At 31.7% G+C, this 21,830-nt stretch overlaps 1 protein-coding gene across 3 annotated transcripts in view; it reads left to right on the top strand.

Moving 5' to 3' along the window:
- The window catches only part of LOC124530760 (calcium/calmodulin-dependent protein kinase type II alpha chain), a 36,827-nt gene extending 15,017 nt beyond the window's left edge, over positions 1-21,810 (top strand). The window contains exons 1-2 of one of the 3 annotated variants that reach the window (XM_047105032.1): positions 15,951-16,162; positions 16,916-21,810. In XM_047105032.1, coding sequence (XP_046960988.1) covers positions 17,014-18,546 — 1,533 coding nt within the window. In that variant the 5' untranslated portion in view covers positions 15,951-16,162; positions 16,916-17,013 and the 3' untranslated portion in view covers positions 18,547-21,810. Of the gene's footprint in view, positions 1-15,950; positions 16,163-16,217; positions 16,323-16,915 lie in introns of those variants that run through there. The other 2 variants (XM_047105034.1, XM_047105033.1) reach the window with 2 other exon arrangements.
- Positions 21,811-21,830: the final 20 nt, after the last annotated feature.

The raw sequence follows: 21,830 nt of genomic DNA, 5'->3' as shown, positions 1-21,830 counted from the left end.
CATACTTAGTTTATTTTAATTTATAGAGCAAGTCATTAATACGCTTCGTTTAAAACTCACAGGTATAGTTTAATTGAGTGTTTTCAACTGTAGCTTTCAGAGTGCTGCATTTAAATAACATTTTTATCAGAGTATTTTTTAAATACAATGTTTTTCTGATTATATTTGGATAGCAAAGGACTTATTTATATAATTGAATACTAAACTCCTTGTTAATATTAATATTTCTATATGATATACAATTATACACGTTATACCTATGCTCCGTAAATAATAATTCAGGATATGTAATTAAGGGATAGCGTTATGTGGGGTAATTATACAACACGATACTTTTCGCAAAAGCGAAAAACCAGTCGTTTTATATAACCAAGATTTATTTAACGTTAATAATAGCTTCGAGTGTATTATTACGGCATGTGTATAATTAGGATGTACTAGACTATAGGTAGGCTAGATTTCTGTAGGAGTGAAATCTGAACTTCTCCCCGACAGCCTTGACTGAGGCTCGCCTCGCCGCTAGCTAGACACGCCTTCGTAATGCGACCTACTGAATATGAAATACTGTGATTGTCGCTCACGTCATCCTTTTATGTGTGAATATTAATAATTTAGGCGGTATTTTGCGTCTGTTGAAAGCAAATTTTGTAAATAGACTAACGAGGAGTACAAAGTATCTAATTTTATTTTATTTCACTTTATTGAGAAAATCAAATATCTACACTAATATTGCAATTGCTACTGTAATTCTGTCCATCTGTTAGTCGGTTTTTCACGAACAATTGTACCGAACTTGAATATTTAAAGCAAGCTTGAACTACTGACGAACAAATCCCAATAGGCGAAAATCCGAGCTACGGCTAGTCATTCTATAAATTAATATACGTTTTATTTTCAATTGTCAAATCATGGCACAGATATTCTTTTATTTTCTCTTGTAAAAAAATACACGGTTACGTAAGTATGTCCTTGTAGATATATACTAAACATTAAAATCTTTCCACCGAAACGAATAGTACATATCTCTTGCGCATAGTTGAATTTAATAAAGTTTTATGAGTTAACTCGCTCAGGCTTTGAGAATAAGATATCACTTCAGCGTAAAACATATTAAAAACTTTCGCTATGTTCGCTACGTGGGTAAAATTTAGTTTCGTCATACCTAATTTGATTCGAACTAACAAACCTATATTATTAAGTACGAATCGTGTATTCTGTTATGCAAATCAAATTACGCACATAACGTACATTTTCTGAGGTAATGGCCAAAAAAATCAATCTAAAATTTATTTTTATTTGGAGGTAGGATTTTGTGCAAGCTTGTCTGTGTGGATACCCACCACTCATGAAATATCCGACCCAATATCAATACTTAGTGTTCTTGTTTTCCAGTTTGGGTGCTCATACACCCTGTTAAATTACGGGCACAATAGACATAAACTAATGTTAGTTTCCAAGATTGGTAGCCCATTGGCCATGTAAGGAATGGTTTATATTCTTACAGCACCAGAGTCTTTTGATGGTGGTCACTTAGCCTTAAGTGATCAATTTACCCAACTAAACCTGAATCATAAAAAAATATTACATTTTACAAAAATTACTTTATAAAATCTTAATAATATATCTATTCAAAAAATGAGCCTAGTCTTCCTAAAACGAGTCGCCATATTACATTATGGGATTAAAAGTAAAGTCTCAAAACTATAAACGCAATAATTACTTTTGTTCTCAATTCAAATTACAGTGTTATGTCAATCAAATACGATCAAATTTATATGTATCCTGTTGGGAAATCAACGAAAACTATACTATGTTGCATTATTTCGTTTAGATAAAGATTCAATGTGGTCCGACTAGCAATGTGATAGATACGGGTTCTATCTAAACCTCTTAGGATATAGTCGAGCTGAATATATTGAATAATTCCAATAATACATTTAACGTTGATACATAATGCATTCAATTGAAAAAATAAAACGAAAACGCTATGTCAATAATATATTCAGCGATTTTTTAAATGTATGACAAAATAGGTTCACCTTCAATTGTCAACTTTAAAACATAAAAATATATACCCTAACCCAAGACTCCTGTACAACAGCGCAACTACGATACAAACACTAACAATTTAATTACTTAAGCGAGCCGTTTGCTTTAGCTCGGTGCTCGTTTAATAAATAAAATTACCTTAAAATAATAAAAGTAAATGGATCTCGCTTCTAACAGCTTGTAGTTTTAACCGGCTAACAATGGGGCGGAAATGTAGGCTATGTCTAAAAAGGAATAAAAGTAAGAAGTAAAGTAACAGCCTGTAAATTTCCCACTGCTGGGCTAATGGCCTCCTCTCCCATTAAGGAGAGGGTTTTGGAACATATTCCACCACGCTGTTCCAATGCGGCTTGATGGAATGCACATGTGGCAGAATTTCAATGAAATTAGACACATGCAGGTTTCCTCACGATGTTTTCCTTCACCGCCGAGCACGAGATGAATTATAAAGACAAATTAAGCACATGAATCAGCGGTGCTTGCCTGGGTTTGAACCCGCAATCATCGGTTAAGATGCACGCATTCTAACCACTGGGCCATCTCGACTCTCGAAAAGGAATTAGTTTAATAATAATAACAAAAATTTTGAATTTTAATTTTCTTATTAAATACGTCATTTCTACAATTAAAATATCTAAACAAAATAGTGTTCAGATGACTAACGAATACGAACGAGATTCGTATTTCTCTTCAAGGGTGTTTATTACAAGCAAATCCAACGGCAAACGTTGTATATTATTCACTTAAACCTCTGAAAGGCGCTACATCATCTGGTGTAAGTTTTATTAGTTTACTACTTTTTTTTTCAGTTAGAGAACATGAAAAAACGTCTACTCATTTGCTAATATACAAAGTGGGTTGCATGAATACATGTTAGGCAAACTTATATAAATTTCGTAGCAATTTCTAGTTCATACGGCTTTATATTTTTACCGTTTTATACGGCTCTGCAAGATTTCTTAGAGGGTACCTACGTACAGTGACCTTGTCAAGGTTATTAAATGTTGAGGACCACTTCAGACCAAACCGATCTCAGATTCGTTTGACGAAATACAACAAGTTCAGTACAGCATAACAGCAACTAATAACTTTTCAGGCGACTTAAAATGCATTTCTGTCTTTATCACAAATATAAAAAACACATTAATAATTAATTGTATAGATTGACAAGGTTATTCGATATTGAAGAAAAAAAATGTGTTCATGCATAATGTATATGGAAGACAAATACATCTAGGAATAATTCGTCTAATTCAAACAGTTATTACTGTATTTTATTAAAAAATAAATGCTATGTTATGCTCTGACCAAGCTTCGGTTACGAAAACGATGCATCCCACTGATCAATATTTGTAAAGATGCGTGCCAAGAAAACGTTAAAATTTGAAGTTAATTCACTGAATGATAACTCGAACATAAATAAATGATTAATCTTGTTTTCATTGTTAAACTCGCAAACAGTTATTCATGTCACAATCATACGCTATGAAACAATAGTGTTACTTATAACAAAGATTCTAAGAAAATATTCATAATTTCAGAGAATCACTGATAATACTGTCTTTACTTCTCGCCAATGCATAGTCAACAATAGAATCTACCCCTCAGGCGTCAGTTCTATTCTCAGCGGGTCTGTCATTGACCCACTTGTGCGGGGGTTGCGGGATTTTCCAACCTATTTTAGTTAACTAAATGAATTTAAATTGTTATAAAACTCCTAGAAAATACAATAGTAATCAATTTATCAAGCAATTGAAAAAAACAAGGGCTAGACTATTCAAGGTGAAATAATAATGCGGTGAAGGTATGGTGTTCGAATTCTTTTATGTATATTTTATATTGTCTAGGCGCAAGGTGACCCATTTACCATGAAATAACCTGTTTACTCTCTATCTCTTTAAAATTCAATAAAATATAATTAATTACGCGTTTGAGTGATCTGTCAAACCTAACTTACTCGACCGATATTCCCGAGACGTCGAGTGTCCCAGCCTATATCTCTATTACGCGTTGACAAGTTTGCCATTACAAAGTATTAATGGCGTAAAAATCCTGTTGATTTTACGGAATTTCCAAAACGGCGGCAGAATTTTGACAATAATAAGCAAATATAACGCTTCTCATTTAATAAAGACTTTAACTTTGACATCGAGATCGTCATAAAAAAAATAAAGAAAAAAAATAGGAAGTATATATAAGTATAATAAATACTAAATATAACCTAAAGGGATATAGGATATGCTAGGATTAAACATTTTATTTCGTATAAAATTGAGATGTTAGGTAAGGAATTCAAGCAATGAGAACTTAATGCGAGTCTTCTCTTGGGGGTATCAAATAGCCACACTTTATAAATAAAAGCCTTCCGTGACTATCGTAAGTACTATTTTCGAATAACACAATATCGCTACATAATTTACTTAAAGTAAGTTATGTTCAATCCACTCAACAATAAGCGATACCATCTCTGTCATATTAAGATGAATCTAGATTCATTGAGTATCTACATACATTATTTTAGGACTACTCACCCTTGAGTTCTCTAGGCGAGGAGCATGGCAGCTGTTAATAGGGCCGTACGGTAGTCCCGTATCGTCCTCTGACCCTCTGCGTTCTCTGCAGTGAGAGCGTTCAGTCATAATGGCGGTTCACACAGTTTCATGGATTACAGAAGCCAGCATATAGGCGACGGCTTTCTGTACTACAACCTTCATTTTAGTTCAAACCTACCTACTGAATACATGTGCTCCTTGTTATGTAGATATCAATTAAATAATCTTACTAAAGTTTATCGATTTATTTAAATTTGAAAATAATAAAGGAAAAGTAACTTATTGACTCATACAACCCTAAAAGTTCACCAGTAATATAGTAGGTATTCGAATTTAAATTAGATTTGTAAACTTTCAACTTATTGCCCACTGGGTATCTCGTCTGGTGAATCCTGATTCTATCCCTTTGTGAACTATTCCGTTTAATGTTTTGCATTAAAATTTGTGATTTTCATTTCAATTATATTTTTCTATGCGAATATCTAGATTATTCAATTTTTTACGTACTAGTACGGACACTAGTAAAACTATTATACAAATACGAGAACTTTAGGTATATGAGGGATTCGTAGACGTCATAAATGAGCTACACTACAATTAAACACTCTATGAAATTGTACCTGTGCAAAGTTTGAGCGGATCGCTAGTAATATACTTGTTTACGTAGTTACATTACAGTATGTAGGTACAGTAAGCATAGTAGGAACCCTGCTGTTTACTTCCAAGAAACCGATACCAAGAAAACGGATCGAGCAATATAGCTGCGAATATTGCAAAGGCTTTTACGTATTCATCTGCAAAGCATTGCTAAAAGCTTTTTTGGAATTTAGGTTACGAGTTATAACCTTCCAATAGGGTGTTCAGTGCTATTATTACGGATTGAATATTACCTTTCACGATGTAATCGCACTTGATCAATAATTCGAAATATTTCGTTTGAAAATATTTGTCGAATCCCCTTTATTCTGTATACTATATCCCCATTTATTCCAGGAAAATCCCCTGAATACTCTGCATAATTAATTAAAATGCTTTCACTGTACCAGAACATATTGATATTAAAACATTTTCTAAGGATTATAATTCAAAAATATTTATTACTTTATATGTATTGTTAACAATTCGAAATAAAAACTCAAATTCTATTGTAAAAACTACTAAAGCAAGGTAAGAAAAGAAATTTTATTAGTTATATCGAAAATCCGTACACAGTTAATTTAGAGCAACATCTCGAATGATATTTCAGAGATAAACAACTTATCTAAGGTTTAAGAAGACGAGTCAAAACACATTTAGTAGGGTCTCTAGCGCCGGAGGCTGAGTGTCTTATTATTAAATAACTTTTATCGACCTAACCGACAACGCCCTCATGGCTCGTCTCGTTTCAAGCTCCAAAGTTTTACATTGATATGATCTGGAAATACTGTTACATAAAAACTGTATTAAAAGAACAATAAGATGTTTTTAGTAGACCTTTAGAAATAAGCAGACCTTTTTGTAACTGTTCTATAAAGATAGGTATCTCTGTTATCCAAGCGAATACATTGATAATACCTTCTTGGTAGAAAAGCTTTTGCACTTGAAAAGAGGATTTAAAGTTAAATCCGTTACGATCCGTTCCATTGCTGGAAACTTATATAATCAACACGAATTTCTCTAATAAATGTACCTTTGTACAATTCAATACGTGACGTAATATCAATTAGTACACTTACCTTTACACTTTTCGTCGTTTTAGAATATCGAAAAACGTTATTCGAACCTGCCTCATAATAATAAAATGTTTTATTTTTGGAGTAAAAGTCGATGATCGGACCGACATCGAACAAAAGCCGCTCCGCTAATTGAATTCGTAGCTGCTACGATAGGAACGATCGGTAGTAATTACAAGAACTCGATCCCAGCTTGTTCCAACAAAGCTAAGTTGCACAGAAATTTTCCAACGAATACCTACTTAACACATTGTATTTATATTTACTAATAATAGATAAATATCGATCGACTTGATCATACTATGGTTATACAAATTCGATTTAAAGGTAAAAAATCTACTATACATTAATATTATTAAGAAGTTTGATCATAACTGAAGGTCAACTGTTACCATGCAAAATTAAATATATCATTTAATTTCGCATGGCAACATCAGACAAGACATTGAAATACGTCTCAGTTTGATTAAGCCTCCAACTAGGTTTATGAGGCTATAAATTATGTAAAAGTGGTAATCTGCATCAATATCTCGCATTGAGCCGTTAGTTAGTTTTATTACGCATCAATATGCGGAGGACGAGCATGGCCTCGGCGTCATACTGTCTATCCCGGTACCCTCCTCAATCCTCTTATTTATTTATGCATATTCGGAGCACCCATTAAATCTTTGCTTAATAGGAAATTTTAAATTACATACTTATAATTTAGAATACATATTTCTTGTGAAGTGAGTCGAGATGGCCCAGAGGTTAGAACGCGTGCATCTTAACCGATGATTGCGGGTTCAAACCCAGGCAAGTTCCGCTGATTCATGTGCTTAATTTGTCTTTATAGTTCATCTCGTACTCTTCGGTGAAGGAAAACATCGTGAGGAAACCTGCATGTGACAAATTTCATAGAAATTCTGCCACATTTGTATTCCACCAACCCGCATTGGAACAGCGTGGTGGAATATGTTCCAAACCTTCTCCTCTAAAGGAGAGGAGGCCTTTAGCCCAGCAGTGGGAATTTACAGGCTGTTGTTGTTGTTGTTGTATTTCTTGTGAAGAATATACTAATAATTCAACACTCTAATGCATTCATCATATAAAAATCACAGTAGGTAGGTGTTGTTATATTATTCCAACCCTAAAAGAGATGTACACACAAACAAGAAATAGACAATTTCCCAACATGTAAGTACATTTTTTATCAAAGTATAAACACCAAACTCAATTTTAATACAATTTCAGCAAGTCGATCGACTCTCGCAATCTGACATTTCACATTTCCTGTAGAAATTGTAATTGCTTCACCTTTTGGTCCGCTTGTACAAATTGGATGTTTCGGTACCCTATAGCTACTGATTCTGAATTTCAAGCTCATTTAGTTCATCGAAATAGGAAAAATATTACATATTTACAAAAAAATCAGGTACACAAAAATTAAAATATCTTGATTGACTTATTATTCTTTTAAAAGTGTAGAAGGGGAAATATAAAAGTCCGCTGTACGCCCCGAGCGTCACGTTGTAAGATAAGGCACGCATAACCGTTACTGCGAATTTCACCACCCTCAACATTTCGAACCTTTATTTACTTAAATTAATTCTCTTTTATATTCATATTTACTTAGCTTTTATCGCTCTCCATCAAAAATGGTAATATCTTATCGTAAATAATACGTTTTTAACAAAATATAACGTTGCTTATGGTTTAATTAGCTACCATTGCCCATTTTGACTGTAAATGTGCCGAAAGCCTAGACATTTTGAAACCGCATTCAAATTAGGTGTCCGCTTTGACGGCTTGCCATTGGAAATAGCAATCGCGCTCTGCAATTTCTGAATTTCCGGAAGATATTCTCGTTTCTCAATTCATATAATAATTTTGAAAAAAAATTTTTTTTGATGATATATTACTGTAGTTAGAATTCCTTATCGATATTATAAGACCACAACTTAGAATAACAAAGGATGTTTTAATAAGAACCCGAGATCTAAAACTTTTGAGCCGGGACTTGCGACTGCACACGTTTTCAATTAAGACAGCCATAGATAGCAAATACTTTCATGAAGAATTTAACGCGAATGAAACTTTAAAAGAAATAAGATTTCTGCTAGCGATTCAATTTATAAAGCTAACGCTACCTTGTAATAACATAAAATATTGCTTTATAAATTATAAGAAAGAAGACATGTTTAATTTAAAATATTGATAAATTTACCTTTATTCTAAACAATGCATGTTACCAGGACAATCGGTCTTCATATGACTTTTTTTCTAATAGATACGTAACTCTGGTTTACCCTAGTTTTTCTTTATATTCGTAAACCATTTCATATAGAAATTATTAGTACAAAGCGTAAAAATAGAAATCAGGAACATCAAAGAAAATACACGTGGTGAGCTTAGCCGTAACAAATTGATATTCATGGCTGTAAAAATTGTTGACTGAAATTTTCGTGCTAAAAGCTATTTACGATGAAATATTAAACACTCAAAGTTTCACACTTTTGCGCACTGCGCTTAATTAAACGCAATTATGAGTATTGTTATCATCAAAAAAATATTGCACTTCTACTTTATTTGGAACAGTATCAATAATAATGTTATAATAAAATCCAACTTCGTCGGGTACAAAGAAACTTCATAAAAATGTCTTTCTTATATCGTATGGTAATATTGACCTAAATATAACTCAGCAGAAATTGGAAATCAACCTCATTCGCAACGTGGTGGTTCACAACCACAAGCCGCAGACATTGGGCTCGACACAAAGATATTACTGACCCTTACTCGAGCGACAATTCATTTCTCCGTATAATCAAAATATAGTCATACTTTTGCTGATAAAGGAAACGGAATATTTTTTATCATTCCACTGAAAATAGTACAAATAATACGAATATTTTTGTAGTAACTTTCCTGATTATTCTAGGCCATTTCGAACGCAATGCGTTTTGTTTTTTTTTATGATATTAGTAAGCAAATGACCCTCCTTACGGTGAGAGGTCACCACCGCCCAAAGACATTGGCTCTGTTAATATTAACCATTCTTTGTATTGCTAACGCGCCAAAAATTTTGAGAGCTATTTTACATCTCTTATATTTGTAGTTATAGTGGCTCTTCTTTAAACCGGAAATAAAACAATACTGTGTATAGCTTTTAACGATAAAATATAGATAAATGGGAAGGTATCCTTAAAAGGTACCCCAATGGGATGGGACAAAGCTTTACCACCAAGCATTGCCCGATATGTCTGACAAATCCAAGTTAATATAAGGGCACAATACTATTACAATAAAGAATATGTATACATGATAAAAATAAGAGCCATTCTATTTTAATATTCTCTGTCAAGAAATAATAGAAAATTTTGAAATAATTAACAACTCTGGCCAACATTTAAAATCAGTGGTTGCCTAGATGCAACAGCAATCAATGACTGAAACCGAATACATAGTATCGGGTTTTCAAACTCCATTCTCATAATATTGCGTCCTACAGATATTAATTCGCATTTGTACATATCATGTTATCGGTTTATTATAAAACTAAAGAATTTATTGTGAAACTCGCTACAATGTATACAACGTTCTAGACATTTATATTATTCAGAAAATTAAGATAATGGATGCATTTTATAAAGATTTCATGCAGTTATTATAGATGTTTGGTAATTAGTGTCATCCATCGTCACAACTTCAAAATTTCCATTCTATCCAAACAAGGGATCCAAATGGCCAAAGAGGTCGATTGGGCATAATTATAAACAAAAAATAATGTAAATTTACGCATAGCAGAGCGACTGGATAGATAACAATGTATTTACAAATATCTAAATACATGCAAGAAAAATGTGATCAAAAGAACAATGTAATCATTTTTACCAAAACGACTTGTACTAGATTCCGTTTTTAGTAATAAACGGAATCGTCGTATGAATAAGTACTTACATATATTGTATTTACTGAACATGAAAATAAAAAAAAATCTTTCAACTGTCCCTGGTGCATGGTGTAACTAGTGTTATTTATAAAGACGTAGTTTATACCGTGTAAAATTAGCATTTATATTGGCCATAGCTCGCCAGCCGACCGTATTATAATATGTAATTTTGTATCTAACGTGTGGATTGTCGAACAAATGGGTGAATTTGTAGTCTGTCAGTACATCGTCTCGTCATGTCACGTAAGGCTTCCAGGAGTATTAAGAGATAAGCAACTGTCATCAAAGCTTTCAACTATCTTATAATTAGTCGTCTCTAGCGTATATTAATTATTATAGTATCATCACTGTTATAAAAAATATACATATATTAATATCTCTAAAAAGATTTGTCCTCTTTAAATCATAATCGTCATCATCATAAGGGAAATTCCAAACTAATACAGAATATCTTATGTAATGTTAGAGATAATTCACTAATTATATTAAAAACGATTACTGACATAAAAAATGTATATTAAGGCAAATTCGCAATAATTCAAAAGTTTTTTCACGTATTTCATATCCTATGACAAGTTTCGTTTCGATTTCATTTCATTGCAAAACTGATGAAACCTTTTTTAAATGTTTTTTTTTTTCAAATACATTATTTCTCTACAACCGGTCAGTAAGTTTTTCCGCTCTCAGGAATCAACTTCTATACATCTACTTCTGTATCTTACCATAATCACTAGGAGGAAATTCAGCTAACGCTTTTAACATACAAGATATACCATATATGCTTACACATATTGGGTATGCATGTGCTACGTAAAAGCATGCTTATTAAATATCTAACTGACACACAAAACACACTAAAAATTTACGAATTAATTTTAAGCAATGAAATCATATAATTTCTATTTAACTACATATACTGATAAATAAGCCAAAAGTAAAATTCGTACACCTATATAAGTATGTATAAAGTTTTTGGTCTCGTGGTTAGGACACGTGCACCACTAAGTTTTGTCGGGTTTTATTTGTCTTTATAATTCATCTCGTGTTCTTATACTAACCCGCATTGGAGTAGCGAGACGAATTGAGTTCCAAATCTTCTACTCCACACTAAAGGAAACCTATGAAATGTGACATATTCCATATTCATACTATAGAAGATTACATCTGAAATGTGTAATTCAACGTATTTTTTACCTTACGTTATTCTAAATTGTGTGTTAATAATATACGCAATAAATATGTTAGATATACTGAATTAAGACAACAATAATTATACAGATCATCTAGAGAACCGCGAAAAGTTAACTTCTAGGCGAAGTTAACTCTCTTGTAAAATGACTAATTGATAATAATGATATGATAGTAAATTCATAAGTACTTAATTTTCAAAATATCACACTAATTTTCTACTAATATTAAATGTATATATTTAAAGAGCAGTTGAAAACGTTCATAGTAGTGATGACGTCAAAGCTGTCCTGCGCGGCGGGGTCACGTGGCACTCGCACGATTTCATATAACGTAAAGTACATACGACTTCCGTTCCTCGAGTGGTCTTAAGTAAAGTTTCAGTGTAACCTAATTAGAAACAGTAAGACGACATTATGTTTAAATTAAATTTGAATCGGTAAAGCAATTATCGACGCGATTCATTTGTTAATCTCGATTTTGTAATTAACTTCATTGTATTCAAATATAAACGCCGCGCCATTGAATATCTTTTTTTTTTTTGTTGCTGACCTATTTCTTTCATATGATATTATAATTTTGTTACGGTTTTGGTTAGTACACGTACTGTTTCGATTTATTCGTCGCCAACATAGCTTTTCCACGAGTAATATTTGATGGATCGTATGTTTGTTAAATATTTTGACAAAAGAACTAAGTGATTGGTTGTTTTTGTCGAATATTTGTTTAACCTATATAACATGATCGAGCAAAATAACGCTCATAACGATTTTGTTAGAAATGTTAAAGTTCCTACGGTTGCGTTAAGCAACATATCTTAATTAATGACAACAGTTTAATGAATATATCGCCAAGAAAATTATTCCAATTTATGTAATATACATGTATTTAAATGAACTGAACTGGTCTTAATACACTATAGTCCAAAAGGTTGTGAATTATAGATTAACTAAAAGGTGCTTTATAAAACGTTTAAAACAAATCAGACGATAGTCGACGGTTCAAAGTATCCTTTGTAAATACCCACACTTCTGAATTTTGAATCTTATTTCAATAAATCTACGATTATTTGCATCTGAAAAGTTTATCAAAAAAAGTGTAACAATCAATATGCTATAAATGAAACGAAACGTAGTAGCAGAGTTAACTCACCGAACTAGATTTCATGCCAAAAAGCAGCGTGGCGTCCCGGCTCCCGCCAAATTGAAACGATCACCAAATACACAGAACATTGTAAGGATAGCGAGGTGCGCGATCGATATACTCGTTCACTGCACGGCCCTGCGGACGCTGCACGCAGAACGCCGTTCATCCGACGGCTCCTACCACACATATTACTCTCAAGTTATTATTTTACAAACACGTCCACTCATGAGAAAAGCAACTTGAGACGACCGCAGCGTTCGAAACCTTAATACTTCCCTTCGCTGCAAATATTAGGTGACAGAACCGAGGAATCCGTTCGAATAACTTCGCGTAATTTTCGCACAGCACATTTGCTCTCAGGAACTGATTGATATATATTACTGCGAATTGATTTTAAATACGTTCCAAAACTTCGTGAGAATAGAATATAATGTCGGTTAAAAACTAAGATAAACTTAGAAACGCGTCGAGCGAGTCCAAATATAAAAATAATATGAACAATGTGGGGACAGGAACAGGAGTCGCGTAATAATAAGAGAACTCGCGTGGGGATGGTACGAAGGGTGCATTGTGCACCGGCGAATTTCGGAAGGGCCCGCTGCGAAAGCCCTTGTTTGGCCCCCCTACACTTGCGCAAGATGCGAACCCGTTTTGATTTTTATGAATATAACTGGGGATTTAACCGTTTACTGGCGCCTCTTTATTGGGCTGGACCGTTAGTCTGGTTATTGGAATTGTTTAAGAATGTTTGAATCATTATTAAGAATAATCTAAATTGTAAGGTATAAACAATAAAATTAAATATAAAATAAAACTTAATACTTTTTGGAGTCCGGGACCCCGTCTAATGGTATAATTATTAAAATTGTTCTTTAAAATGCTTTAATTTATAAAATTAAGCAACAATAATAAAGTAAAATAGGAAATATCGTAAATTTCAGTGAATTATTAATAAACGCCGAATATATCATCACGATATAGGCCGCATAATCTTGCGAAAAAAAGCAAGTAATTATAGTATTGAATGTAATTAAAAATAATATAAAAATATAGCAAAGACATGGCGTCCTGAAACATTCAAACCTTTAAAAAGAAATAATAGAAATGAATGTATAACATTTTTATTTAGTTCCCTACATGTCTATACGGATCTGAAACGGTAGTCGCTTCACTTAATGTACATACATTTTTAAATATCGATTCAAAGGCGCTTGCTTGAAAAGCCTACTTGAATATATTTGATTTTGATTAAACGAATAAGTTATTTAAAAAATTGTCCAATGATTTAGATCTAATTTTTAAGTGAAATAATAATACACTCAGTACTACAATACTACGATCAGTAGCGAATTATATACTTAATGTAATACAATTTTTACTCTTGTTCTATTTACTTGAGTCATACTACTATATAAGTCAAATAAAACAAAAACTAATTTGGATAAATTTGAAAGATTACAGTGTGACAAAAAGTTAAACTCAAGTAAACGATTATTTTTTCCATTTGTTTTAAATAGAATATAATATAGCTGTATGTTGCTCATTAACATTTTATGTAAACATTTTCTAGATCTACAAATCTCTCATATTTTGGCAGCGTTCGCTTCGAAAGCCTCCGGACCGGCAATTTTCTCTTCAACTATGATCGCACAATAAGCTATAACTCAAAAAATATGCAAAAACAATATTTAGTACTCATTTCCGTCTAGTTTCAGAACGGATATACATAGCTATTGAATATGTCTTTTTTATAATAGTTTAAAGTTTCATAAAACTATTGCAACATAAAATTTCCATAACAATCACTTCAATAGTTACTACATAGTAACTATTCATGTGAATCAGGAAAAAATAAGCACCAGCTATACATTTATAATGGCTTTATAATAGCATCATTATGATTAGCTAATTAATTATTGTTCTAATGATTATTGTTGAAATATTTTCAGTTAATGTGTTGGTACATTCTTTATTTTGATTTTTGGTCAAGATAAATAAAACCAATAAGTAAGAGAGTAAGGTACAGAGACAAAGACAGATTATTTATTAAACCAATCTGACTATTTTTAATAACATTAACAGCCTGTATATTTCCCACGGCTGGGCTATGACCTACTCTCTTTTTTGAGGAGAAAGTTTGAAGCGTATTCCATCACACTACCCCAATGCTTTGTACTATTTTTAACATTATATTATAATAACATAAATCGAAAGGTAAATGTCACTTCGAACACTTCTATGACGAAGGCGGGATTAATGTATTCATAAATAAAGATATACGTGCTTTATGTACCTACCTATGTATTATACAGTGGGTATTAATGCATTGCAGAAACAGATACATGTATTTTAATGTAGTCGGTTATTGATGTTTGATTTACCATTGAGCACATTAGAAAGATACCAGCAAGAAAAGGGATACCTTGTACCTTATGATTAGTGGTCACTTAAGTCATTTTTGCTGCAAGTAACAAAAATCACTGCTTACGCTATAATTTTGCAAGCACGAGATCTCATGTCATCAGCATATATGATACTACTTATAAAAAATAATAATAAAGTCTAATCAATAATCAAGTAACGAAGGCAAACAGGAACAGAAAAATACGAAGTATTGATATTTGGCTTTAGAATAATTGATGAGCGTGGGCGGTACCCACCTAAACGGCGCGACATAACATCGAATCACAATATAATAACATACCTACTAAAGGATTTAATATAATAGTATGCACATACATATTACTTTACATAGAGGTATTATCAAATCTCGATATGAATATGTAAAGTCTAATTTAGGTCTAAACTACAGACAAAACTATATTATAGTAAAAATATTTTATTCATATCAGCAAATAAAAATGGTCCACTATAAAAGACAGACAATGATTACTTGAAACATTGCGTAAAGAAAGAGCGTTCGACATGCGATAAGATGTAGGGTGTTGACTAGGTGAGTATGCAATAATATTATATAAAATGGAAAATACATTTATTTACTCTAATATATAAACTTTTATGATACCTAATAAAAACTTATATTACTTTAAAAAAACATTCGTAGTTCCCTACTTAATTTAAATTAAGGCATTCATTTATATTTATTGATACAATACTCTTTAAAAACCTATTAATTCCGAAACATACTAATATATTTTTAGACAAACTTCGTGTCACATTGATAGATGGCGCTGGTTTATGATATCGTAGAATATTCTCTTTGGTTTAGCGCTGCGCTAGTCTATCGATTTTCTGTTTGCTGCGTGGTGTTTACAGCTCGAAAAATGAATAACTAAAATTGGTTAAACTCGTTAAATTTTGGCCGTAGAAATGTTTTATATGCATATTTATATTCTGTGTGTATTTCCTTATCAAAAAGCAAGCAGTAGACTAAGAAAAACGTATTTTTGAAATAAAGTTTTTTTAGTATATACATCAAGTAACACCGTTGTAGCAACACATAAATGTCTATGAGTTTGACCCCGAAGCTCGTGTCCCGAGCAGAAGGAGAGTGTGGTGTAGGGCCAGGCCCTTAGCTTTCGGTCTTCATCTCGCTAATATTGTGTAAAATGGGCACATAATAGGTAAATAACTTTTTTAATCTCGAAATATGTTGCTGTCAATTATCTTATTTAATTTGCTTGACATAATTTTCGTCATTAAAAATACATCGCGAGTAGTCTATACGAGTTACAACTGCTAAGAATATCGTCGAAAGTTGCGCACTGATCATCTTATTAAAATGTAATTGAGTGTTATTAATGAAAAATAGTACGGATTTTTTAAAATTATGCACAAGTAATTTGTATATAATTTATGATGCTTTTAAATGAAATAATTTTAAATCCTCTAGATTTTGTGAATGTGGTGAGACAATGGTGTATCGATTATTTTGCGCTAACGAAATGTCATCCCGGTACCGTAGTGTTAATATTAGAAGTCTATGTTTGTGATCATGATAACTTTTGTCTAGGCATCTACGTGTTTTATATTCAGCTTGGAAATTTCATTTTAGCTTGGATGACAAAAATAGTATCTTTAATCAATATCAAGTTATATCTCATGTTATGATGTTTTTCAAATAAGAATCTGGTTTAAAATTTTTAGTCTTTCATCAAGAGTGCAATAATTTCATTATTATGATTTAAATATTTCTTAATTATTAATTAATACGACACAAAAAATTGTCACTAACAATTGATTGTCTGACGATCGGGTAATTTACAAATTACCTTATACAATTGTGAACATTCGTTTTATTATTTTCGTTCATTTAAAAAGTATATATTCTTCGTTAAAGATTTTTGTAGTAAATTTCAAAATTTAACTTGTTTCAGATTAATTGTACTTAGAAAAGAACAAATCTGCGCTTAAGGTTGAAGAGTAAGTTGAACTCAACTTTCAAGACAGGTAAAGTTAGCATTCTTAATAAAATATGGCGAATCCAAATCGTGAAAGTGTTAGTACTCGTTTCTCGGATAATTATGACCTCAAAGAAGAATTAGGGAAGGGGGCATTTTCAATAGTAAGACGCGCTGTTCAAAAATCAACTGGATACGAATTTGCGGCCAAAATAATCAATACCAAGAAACTCTCGGCCAGAGATTTTCAAAAATTAGAAAGAGAAGCCCGAATTTGTCGAAAACTACAACATCCCAATATCGTTAGATTACATGACTCTATTCAAGAGGAACATTTTCACTATCTCGTATTTGATTTAGTGACTGGTGGTGAATTATTTGAAGATATAGTGGCTCGAGAGTTTTATTCTGAAGCAGATGCATCTCACTGTATTCAACAAATTTTGGAATCCGTGCATCATTGCCATCATAATGGAGTTGTTCACAGAGACCTCAAACCTGAAAACTTATTACTTGCCAGCAAAGCTAAAGGAGCTGCAGTGAAATTAGCTGATTTCGGACTCGCTATCGAAGTCCAAGGTGATCAACAAGCATGGTTTGGATTCGCCGGTACTCCTGGATATCTGTCACCAGAAGTGCTTAAAAAAGAACCTTATGGCAAGCCAGTAGATATATGGGCATGTGGGGTTATATTATATATATTGTTAGTTGGCTACCCACCATTTTGGGATGAAGATCAACATCGATTATATGGACAAATTAAAGCTGGTGCTTATGATTACCCATCACCCGAATGGGACACTGTAACGCCTGAAGCTAAAAGTCTAATTAACCAAATGCTGACGGTTAACCCGAGCAAGAGAATAACTGCTTCTGAGGCATTGAAGCACCCATGGATCTGCCACCGTGAGCGTGTTGCATCGGTTATGCACAGACAAGAAACCGTGGACTGTTTGAAGAAATTCAATGCTCGCCGCAAATTGAAGGGCGCTATCTTAACCACTATGCTTGCCACTCGCAACTTTTCGGGCAAATCTATGGTCAATAAGAAAGGAGATGGTTCGCAAGTAAAAGAGTCAACTGATAGTAGTACTACCTTAGAAGATGATGATTTAGACAAAGACAAAAAGGGAGTTGACAGAGCATGTACAGTCATCTCTAAAGAGCACGATGAAGAGAGTCTCACTAAAGCGGACTCATTTGGAAAGGCTCGCGGCGACAGTAATGCTTCTCTGCGTCGAGCAGAAGTAATCAAAGCTACTGAAGTTCTGATCGATGCCATTAATAATGGAGATTATGAAACATATTCAAAATTATGTGATCCCACTGTAACTGCATTTGATCCAGACGCTCTAGGAAATCTCATAGAAGGAGTAGAATTCCATAAATTCTTTATTGATAACACTCCAACGCACGTAAAAACAAATACTACAATTTTAAATCCCAGAGTACACCTACTCGGTGATGATGTAGCTGTTATAGCTTATGTGTGTGTTACGCAGAGTGTGGACGGTGAAGGGCGACGGTCTACAAACCAGACTCAAGAAACACGTATTTGGCACAAACGCTTCAACAAGTGGACTGCAGTTCACTTCCATCGCTCCTAACTAGTCCCTTCTCTTAAAGGCTACACCAAGCCAGTGGAATTTGGTCTCAAAAAACAAGATTTGTGTAATGGCGATGTTATTAAAAGCATTATATCCTTTCATAAATAAGCCGAGACCATTACAAACAAATCCTTGGCTACCAAAATATATTTATATCTAATTCTGCTAAAAATTACACGAATTTTACTAGTAATTCTTTGTAATCTCAAAGAATTAAGTTATTTAATTATAGGTAATCAATCAATATAAGCAAAAAATGCTATTTCGTTTTCCGTAATAGTTAAAACTACCAGAATAAACCAAACATAATTTGTGGCTAAAATGTGATACTGATAAATATCCAAAGCTTCATGCTAGATTTAAAGAGGATATTAAAAAAATGATCTCGGCCACAATCGAAAGTCAACGAATATTCAATACAAGCGTTGGTGAAATCTAAATCCCAAAAATCTCAAACGTATTACAGATCTGATACAAATGAATCTTAAACATTATCAAGTAACCTAACCTAATATAAAATCTCCAGACATTTTCAAGATTTAGAATTATTAGCACATTTCTCAATAAGTCTCTCTACATTTTTAACTATAAATGTTTTGTCGTGCTTAAAAATGGTGTTCTATTTGTTATTGAATACCTAGCTAGTAAGATTAAAATTAATGCAGTTATTGGCACTATATACTAAACCCACTGAAAATTGTCACCTTGTATTTTTCAAACATGTTTACTCTCATAGAATATTTACAATTTGTAACTTGTTTTCGAATTCATAAACTATTAAATCTAGTATTGATTTATTGTATTATAATGTTTTAAGTGAATTATATCAATTTTGTCAATTTTAGATTTAAATATTGTTAACTTTACTGTGCTTTTGCTTTAATTAATCAAAAAGGTGTGTTAAAAATTTTATAATACTATATTTTGCAAAAGGTTAAAAGATTGTAACTCGTATAATTTGAAACTCAAAAATAAATATATTAAAACAATTCTATAGTGAACTGTGCAAGGAATGGACTGTTTTATCAGAGTAACTATTTCGAGAGGAGCTTGTAGCGTGATATTATATGTGTAATGGGTAGTAATGATAATTGTTGCACAGTTTCACTTAAGAAATGTGCTAATGTTAAGTCTGCAAAAAATTCAGTATTTTCTAGAAGTAAATTTAGATATAAACAACATTAACCAATGTTTTTACAATTTTGTAAATCGTAGGATAGTTAGCAAAACCTAATTTTTATAAATATACTTCAAAATGTTTGGAATTGTAATGTAAATTGCATCATAGATAACTGATTTGTGATTATAATGATATTTCCACTATTGAAAGGTAGGTACATAGTTGTGCCATTATCATTGAAATTAGTGCCAATAACTGTACAATATAAAATGTATTCTAGTCTTTATTGTTACGCATATTAGTATTTAATCAATGTTTTAATTAATTTGGAAAATTATACAGAACTAAATACTACATGTAAATAGATATGATTTGCACACCACATGTTCAAAAGTTGGTATCATCTAAAATTATTTACATAGTACTTTTATTTTTTTTATATTTTACTTTTATATTTGTTGATTTTTAATTTATTTTGGTATGGGCTCTCCCATGATAATACCTAAAATTGTCACTATATATTTTTTTTTGTATTTTATAAGTAAGACATTAAATTTGTAATTTATTTATTGCCAATTTTAATAATTGGCAAATAGTATTATTACTTTGAATCAAGATATTTTTTCATTAAAGCATCACAACTAGATAGACTAGACTTACATTAAGGATAAAAGTATTTCTTGATACCTCGTCCATGTCTGTTTAACTAACTGAATGGTTAAATTTAAATATTTGCTTTTAAATAACTTTCATATATTTACATCATAATAACTATTTCAAAATACATTGTTAAGGGTTTTGTTTGTTACTAACTTAAATATTAATATTATTATTAAAATATTTATGTATTCAAAAAGGAGCTCTAAAAGATAGTATTGAAACATATAATAAGATTCCGCATTATACCACTAATTAACATATTATAGTCCAAAACATGTGTTCTCCAATGTATTCTCTGTTGTGAGATAGCTTTTACCTGTATAAAATATGTTGGAACAATAACAAAACTACATTATTATAATAAATTCATAACAAATAAAATATTAAGAACACAGAAACATACCAGAGTTGCACAAAATATGTACACATATGTGGTATTTCAAAAATTTAACAATACTTGTACTGAGTATGTTTAGGAATGACATAATTAACTTGTTATTGTCTTCCCTCAGCAGTGTTCCAAACTATTTCAATGACATAATTATGATAACTTACAACAGAATTTTACTATAAAAATTTAAAAAGACAGCTCTCTCTCTCATTGTTAAAGCACTTTTTCCTGATTGCATGCACTAACCTACTGGCTTTAAAGTATTTAGGAGAGCTTTTTTAAATATTAAACTAATTGAAATAATAATGTTTATCTATTCGCAAACTTGTTATGATAATTAATTAATAGAAAATTAGTTTATGGAAAAATATTTGCTTAATGATCAGTAATTAAAGTTACCATTTTAATGTTCACTATTGTTTATAGATTCATACATTAATAATGCTATGTTATATTTTTTTTAATTTGAGAGGTGATTTAAATTTACTATTACATGAGGAATATTGCATTCACTCTATGTGCTTCAACGATTTTAATTATATAAATCATTAAATAATATGGGTGCAGTGCAATATGGCATAATTATAATTATTATTTACACAAAAACAATTTCAAACTTGTTATAAATAAAATCTATTCTCCATTAGCTAGTTTATTGCTTTTAATTAAATGAAAATATTTTGACCATTCAGCTAGAATTGGTATTGTACTAATGGAGCGTTATGTGTTAGAGTATTTGTAAAGCCTATGATCTTTATATTGAAACTATATAGGTGTACTTAAATTGAGTGATTAGTAATATTTAGTTTGAATTAAAATAAATATCGCACCCCTATCTAGTTACATTGAGATTGTTTTGTGTCATAGTTAGGTTAACCAAAGTAATTCATACTTTAATGCACCACTAAATTGTTTAAAATTTGCTCTTTATTATCAAGATGGTGATGTTTGTGTAGGATAAATTGAAAATTGTGGAAGTGTAGGTGTATTAAACATTTGTCAGTATATTTCTATTTGACATTATTTCTTAAACCTCTGCATTGCCGATTATCATGTAACATTATCTAAAATAAAGTTTTTTTGATCTAAAATATCTTTATTTTTTTAATTATT

The sequence above is a fragment of the Vanessa cardui genome, chromosome 6 (genome assembly GCF_905220365.1).
Source record: "Vanessa cardui chromosome 6, ilVanCard2.1, whole genome shotgun sequence".
Classification (NCBI taxonomy): Eukaryota; Metazoa; Arthropoda; class Insecta; order Lepidoptera; family Nymphalidae; genus Vanessa; species Vanessa cardui.
The sequence above is the reverse complement of the archived record's forward strand: the minus strand, read 5'-3'. Positions and strand labels throughout refer to the sequence as shown.